This window comes from Penaeus japonicus, unplaced genomic scaffold (assembly GCF_977035675.1).
Source record: "Penaeus japonicus unplaced genomic scaffold, GWHDUDI00000001_assembly GWHDUDI00000022, whole genome shotgun sequence".
Lineage (NCBI taxonomy): Eukaryota > Metazoa > Arthropoda > Malacostraca > Decapoda > Penaeidae > Penaeus > Penaeus japonicus.
Window position 1 is genome coordinate 23,885,519 of NW_028234424.1, and position 7,500 is coordinate 23,893,018.

General features: G+C 38.0%; 1 protein-coding gene across 2 annotated transcripts in view; it reads left to right on the forward strand.

Annotated features, from left to right (window-relative positions):
* Window positions 1-7,500, forward strand: part of Snx21 (Sorting nexin 21) — a 24,902-nt gene that overhangs the window by 511 nt on the left and 16,891 nt on the right. Inside the window, exons 1-3 of one of the 2 annotated variants that reach the window (XM_043012821.2) lie at window positions 1-246; window positions 3,777-3,944; window positions 4,379-4,491. The exon at window positions 1-246 is cut by the window's left edge and continues 511 nt beyond it. In XM_043012821.2, the coding sequence (XP_042868755.1) occupies window positions 3,791-3,944; window positions 4,379-4,491 (267 nt within the window). In that variant the 5' untranslated portion in view covers window positions 1-246; window positions 3,777-3,790. Of the gene's footprint in view, window positions 247-3,776; window positions 3,945-4,357; window positions 4,492-7,500 lie in introns of both variants that reach the window. The other variant, XM_043012820.2, reaches the window with a different exon arrangement.

Genomic DNA, 7,500 nt, shown 5'->3' on the forward strand with positions numbered 1-7,500 from the left:
ATTGGTGGAAATTCATATTTGAGCGATATATTTGCAACATGGATCATGTCATTCAAGAGCAAATCAGTCTTGCAAAGAAAAAGATTCATAATTATTCATATCTGAGGGTAAAGAGAAAAACACGATTCAGATTGTATATTGTGTCAAAAGAAAGCGTATCAACCGAATGTCCGAACGTGCAACTGTCAGCCTCAACAACAACATTGAAGAAACAACACAGACGAACCCTTTTTACTCCGACTTTTTGTGAGTTTATTGTTGTGTTCTTTATCTTAATAATGTTGAACACATTGTTAAATCCCTGTGAATGTGATGGGTTATACTTCAAAATCTCGATATGCTATAGCTGTATGACATCATTAACATGATAATACATATTATGGCTTCTATGATTTCTTTTTTTCAGACTGGTTTATGTTTATCAGATTCTTACTTCCTGTTTATTTTTCATCGCGTTTACTATTATGCTTGAGCTCATTTAGGAGTTATAGGTTCAGAGATTTAGAATTGACAATAATATGGCGTGTCAATGTTAAACTGTATCAATGCATGACTGAAAACTCAGACTAATAGGAAAAATAGATTACACTTATATCATGCAAATATTGACTTACTTATTCTAGAACAATCAAGAACACCCTGACAAACTGCAAATCTTTTGTGATGTCAGCCTGAGTCTTTTCAAACCATGTTCCCCTATGAACAATCCTCCTTTTAACCCATTCACAACGGGGCTTATATATGCGTAATGCTGCTCCCGCCGGCTAGATAACAAAAGCGCGGTGACTAAGCACAAGACCTCTCCCTTTGTAATGCCGCGCTGCACCACCCAGAGTGCTTTTCACCCACCCCATTGAATGGGGTGATAATTAGAGGTTTTTGTATTTGTTTACATTATTTTCACAAGTGATTAAAAATCTGTCTATACAAATGGAACTCCGCTGATTATGTGCATATGTAACTATGTAAAACATACATATTGAGGGAGAGATCTTAACGTTCTAGGACGTCACCCGGGGAGAGCGAGATATTACACTAACGTGATAACACGTCAACCGGCACGAATGGGTGAAGGGTTATGTAGAGGTTCCATAAGAACTAGCCGAGTGTTGACACGGTCCACTCCCATGACAGTAGCAGGGGAGTATTACACTACAAGAGACCTGAGACCAGAATTCTGTCTGTCACAGAATCAGTGAAGTTTATAGTGTGGTAGACTGTTCAGACTGTGAATACCTTCTTTAGTTTGGCAGTTTGTAGGCCATCCAAAAAGCTTTATCAATTATTGTATTTTGGCCCTTAACCCGTTCCCGACGGGGCCAATCCGGCTTAAATAGACCAAAATTCCGGGACTCTTGAATGCATAAGCCTAACGCGTCGGGATTCTCGGCCGCATTAGCCGCGAGCCAGCGCTGCGCGCTGGCTCCTCCCGCGCCCCGGGCTAGACAAAGTAACGCGTCCCCGTCGTGTAGCCCAAAAACCACTAGACGTGTTATCTTGTCATCCGTCGTTAACGGGTTAATTATTAACCTGTTAACGCTGGGTGACAAGATATCACGTTGAGTGGTGGCAGGATCAGTCACCAGGGAAGTGATATTTTGTCATGGCTATCCTTTTGGCTGGCATGCCAGGTGATTGGGTACGTAATGCTTGGCTGCAGCTAAAGCGAATGATTAGCCCAAGGCATTAGGCTAACACTTTTTTTAAGTATTCCAGTGTTTAGACCATTTGGAGCCAAAATAGCCAAATAACTAATTTAGTACATGAGTCAAGAAAACTCACTTATGGTCCAACATATGATGTTGAAGAATCCATCCTCTTTAACCCATTGCAGACATGGATAGATTTTGTTGACTTGTCCCCAGGATGGGCACAAGTGGGCTTGTGTAGTACCCAGGATAGGTTTTATTTCAGAGTGAGTGAGCTTCACCCTATGTTTAGTGACTTTTCACACTCTCTTTCATTCACTCATTATAATACCAGAGCCATATTTATGTTCCTACCCATTACTGCCCCCAGGCCAAAAACTCATTTGGCATTGGGTTAACCCATTGTGTACGGGTGTCATGACGTAGGAGCTTTGGCCTGATGACTGGCGTCATGACGTACATGACGTTCAGGGATTTTGGATCACTGTGCTTTTATATTTTGCTATGAAAAAGGAATGAGTGATGATGGCTACTGCAGTCATAATTACTATAATTACCGTAATATTGTGCTAGCTTAACGTCCAAAACCTAGATGGCACCACTTTTTCCTAGCACCAGCAGGAGAGAGAGCCTTGAATGGCACCCATCCATGGTCTCTAGCAAGCACTGTCTCTGTAGAGCGATGGCACACACAAAGTTGATGAACCCTTCCTCTAAAGTACCGCCGATGAAGGATGTGCAGGCAGAATGAGAAGAGGAAAGTGACTCAATCCATACCCAGTGTCTAAAATGTGCTCCTGTGCCAATATGGATGCCTTTCACTGTGGCACTCACAGTCACAAGCACAGGTTTCATTCCTCTTCCCTACCTCTTCTTGCTATTTTTATTTTAGGTGGTTATATGTTTCGTATTCATTCATGACAGCACAAAAATACAAAAAAATAAAGTTGCCTTTTGTCCTCCCATAAAACAGCAATACTTCTATCACATTGAGTATAAAGAAGATAATGAGCTAATATGGATAATATACTACAATTTTAGTCAACTGCAGCACTGATAGAGCCTGTCATATGGCACATATAAGTCTCTAAACTCAATAAAACACACAAAAAAATAAAACACAAAAACTGCTCTAGTTTTACAATGAATGACTGAAAGAGAGTGGGATGATTCAAATTATATTGCTTCAAGCGGTCTCTCTCTAAAATAAAACCTATCCTGGAGGCTGGGCAAGCAAATTCATCTCCGTCTGCAATGAGTTAATGACGAGGCTATTTTGGCTCTAAATGGCCGAAATACCAGGATATTAACCCTCTCTGGACGGGTGGTACACTACTGCACCGCTCATTCAAAAGCCCAGTGGCTGGGCGGCACAATATTGTGCCAGCCATTTAATCGATTTAGGCCTAAGCGTTCGAAAGCCCCGGCATTGTGACATTCAAGGGTAGAATGCCCCTGTCGTGAGTGGGTTAATTACGCATAAGCCTCGGGATTCTCAGCCACACTAGCTGAAGCCGAGTGCTGTATGCCTGATCATCCGGCACGCCAGCCTTTACTAAATTTCTTGTCCCCGGCATCTGACCAAAAAACACTAGACGTGGTATCTTGTCACCCATCGTTAAGGGGTGTTGTATATATTTATTTCTACAATTTTGCAAGGGCACTAATCATTGAAAAATTATCCTAACACCGTAGCTTCAGGATTCAATGACAAAAATTGCCTCTTTTAAACATATTCTTTCAGGCCAATAAGAAACTGCTTGTCAAAATCAACCTGACATATCACTAGTTAGTCTTGATGTCAGTCTTAATCTTCACAAACTAGATTCCCTTATAGATCAACTGAAAATAAACCTTGTGATGTCTGCTGTCCATGACATTCCATAAATGTCATGAGTTTGAAAAATCAAAAGTACATTTAGAAAAAACATGAAGACTTACCAGTACGTAAAACTCACGCAGTCCAACAATACTACAGTATAAGAATATTAAATGTCTACACTGCAACTCTTCCTGTACATTGTTAGTATACTGCTCAAGAAAATGTAGAAGGAGAAAAACTGTGTTTGTTTGTTGCATATAAATGAAAAAGACAAGAATAGTTAATGAGTAACCCACTTCTTACAGAGGGACTTCCCAGTATGGACACAGATGACGATGTGTCAGCCCTGGAGGAGGAGGAGGTGGGGATATGGGACCCGTCACCTGCACCTTCTCTAGGCCTCAGGCAGTCCCCTTCTTCCTCTCCTGACTCTGACACCTCCCTGGAGATATCATCCTCCTCAGATGAAGAAGGTAGGTTAAATTAACAATTACTGATTGCAGGATTTTTTTAGATTAACATTCATAGCATAGTAATTGCATGCAGTGAGAATATGTATGTAGAACTGTATCATGAAAATATTTTTGCCAGTAAAGTCTGACATTCTAATAGGCTAATATCTATGTAAAGCAAGTCTATAGAATTTAGAAAAGAATATTAGTTCTTAATCATGTCATTAACCATAGATTAACTGGTTTTTGCATGATTTATGATAGTTTCAAAATATGTTTTAGAAATGATTTAATCACTCATTTTCTTGAATGAGGGACTGGTGTTTATTTTAAAATAGAATGTTAGATATCTTTTTTATAGATAATCTTAGTTTGTTACTTAACTGATTGACATCTGTAGCATTCCTATTCTATTTTGTATGTTCACTTTCTAGAGAATTCATCTCCAACTATAGGCTCAGAGACTTCACCATTTGCCGTCCAAGAATGCAAGGAAGAGTACAAAAATGTTGTAAGATATGTTATTCAGTCAGCTCGGACACACACCACAGAGAAGGAAAAATATGTGGTGGGTATTTATAGTTTATATCTTCAACATTGTGGTATCTGTTATAGTGGTAGCATAATATTGATACAAAGTTTGTCCTAACCCTTTTTAATTCATACACTAATGTGTCTTGGTGAACAAGCTTTACCTTATTACAGTCATAGCTTAGCTACCTTGTTTTAGTATTTGATGTTTTCTTTGAAATGCAGTCTAGAGAAAGTTATGCTAATAATTGTGTGGATGATTTGACTCTCCTTTTCTTTGTATGTGTTTGTTATTAGGTAAATTGTTTTGAGATTACTCATTCTATTTTATACTCCTGCTTAAATTTTTTTGTGAATTCTTTTATCACATTTAGGAAATGGTAGTAATGACGATTGCATTTGGGAAGGGAATAAGGTATTACTAATATCATATTTGATACTGTTCTTTTATTCATGTCATTCTCATTGTCAGATAAATCAATTGAAAGTATACTAGCAAGGCAAAGTATAGTACAGGAATAATTTTATTATATGTTATAATGATCTTTGGGATTAGAATTGTTCCTACATTTTACATGCAAATAATTTTTTTAAAGTTGTCTACCTCCTAGATGGAAATGGATTCCTATATTTGGATATTTTGTATTCAGTGCATTGGTTAGTGTACCCAATCAGAGTGTCAGTAGATAGAATGATCTGATAAAAGATTCATTTCTTCAAAGATAAATGAAGTTGATATATTGATGTATCCTGAAAGGTGAGGACTCTTTGTATAAGGTTGGATAAAAAGGAGCCAACTTTGAAATTGATAGCTGATAGTTCAGTAGAACAAAGTCTGAGGTCCTGAGAGCTTATTTGTAATAACATATGATTTTTGTCACAGCTAGGAGTAAGGTTCCTTCAAAGTGACCCAATTTAATTTTTTGCAAAATACATCAAATGATACAAAAATATCTTATGCATTGTGGTAACTGCATGGACTGGATGTTACCCAGGATTGCATGTATACCTGCACTTTCCAATATGGTTTTATTTTATTATTAATCTTTATTGTACATAGATGGTTACACAAACACAGTGTCACCAGGGAGTCAAATATTAGCCCTGCCTTATCTGATACATGTACTTTATTCCTTGATATTTTGGGAACAAGTGTTGTTTTTATTGTTATTGTTATTATTTTGAAAATAATGAAAAGGTATTAAAGATAATAAGGATGATGATGATGATAAAAAGAAAATTCAAAGAGTAGAGTAAATAGGTAAGGTCAAGTAGGACTCTATGTGACAGGCTACCATTTATAGATCCCTTTTTTTGATAAATTAATCCATTCGAGCCGGTTGACTTGCTATCAAGGGGTCGAAAATGTCCCCAGACCCGGGGAACATCCTGAGACGTGGTACATTTTCTGGCTGCACCCTGGGAGCCCAGTAGTGACGCGCTAAAATGTCAGCAATAGATCGCTAGATTGTTTTCATGTATAATCATTTTACATAATATCTTAAATTCTGTTATTTTAGTTTAGGTGTTTTGAGTGTCATAAAATATAGACATAACGTTAAAAAAATGTCATAGAAAACTACGTGATTTTTATGACGTCATGGTAATTTCTGCTTCTTGACCGGTTGAATAGAAAGATCCAAGTTGAAAAACTATTGTAAAATCAAATGTGTTTGGCCAAGAAATAAAATAAAGTAAAAAATTACTAATGCAATACTACTTCTAATTTGTTGATTACCTGTGATATCACGTCACGAGGTACATGTACATACTCATATGTACGTGTATGATTATTCATATTGTTCTTCTTTTCATTTTGGTAAAAAAAAAGAAGTATAAAACATGTTTTTTGATGCCCCACTAAGAGATTGCTTCAACTTTCCTTTGGTACTTTCACATAGATGTGAAGAATGTAAGCATAGTTTAATCAAATAAAACTAAGTAGGCATTACTGTAACATGTTTTTTAACTAGATTAACTCCTCTGAACATTGCAATATATTTACGTGCCTTTACAATGTAGACGCATTCATGAAAACCATAAGAATAGGGTGGGTGAAAAACGCTCTGAGAGAATCAATGTGGCCCCGCGCATCAAGAAAACACCCCAGCAGGAAGCGTTGCGCGCTTGTTATCTTTCCGGTGTTAATGGGAGTAGGCAAAAATACATCCCGTCGTGGATGGGTTAAGCCAAATTAGTACCAGTCTCTAACCAGTTGGAGAAGTGAATAGATTTACTTGTGTGAATGTCACATAACATGTCATGGCCATTCTTGCTTTCTTTCATTCACTCAATGTCATACTAGAGCCTTGCAAAATTTTCTATAGTGTTTTACCATATTTTGAAGCTTACATCTTGCATTAGCCATCAGACAGGCTATATCATTATTGTAATAGGCTAACATTATAGTATGTAGTCCACATCAGCATATTATGTTCTTTACGCTCAGTTCAATTGAAGAAATATAGATATATAGGATGACAAAAAAACAAGTATTTTTTGTATTTATGCAGCTGTAATTAATGCAATAATGTCAGGGTGCTTTTGGCTCTGCCTGGTCTAAATGTCTAGGTATTTCAAATGTGCAGGCCTACCACCTCAGGCTATTCACCCTCTCTGGCTACGGCCATCCGGTGCATGCATGATCACCCAATGTTCCGGTCATACTAAATTCTATGACATGATTTCATGTCACCCGGCATTAATGGTTTTAAAAAACATCCCCAGAGGGCCTTGTGCACACAGGAGACGTTGACCACAGCAATGTCAAGAAAGTGAAAGGTAAACTTTTAACTGGTCGGGTGGGACAGAGCAAGCTATCCTGGGGTTGGTGTCATTAACCCATTGGTCGCGGTTTCGAAGCTAGTGTAATTAGGCTTAATACGGTATTACCCTATATGGCCCGGATGTCCGCACGGTATTTTTATTTCCCTCGGGCGGTGTGGGAGGCCGCGCTCGAAGCAGTTTGACATCGGTTTTCCCTTTCGTTGGAAAACTGGAGAGGCTTGAAAATAACACTTTTTTCCAATATTATAGACTCGTATAG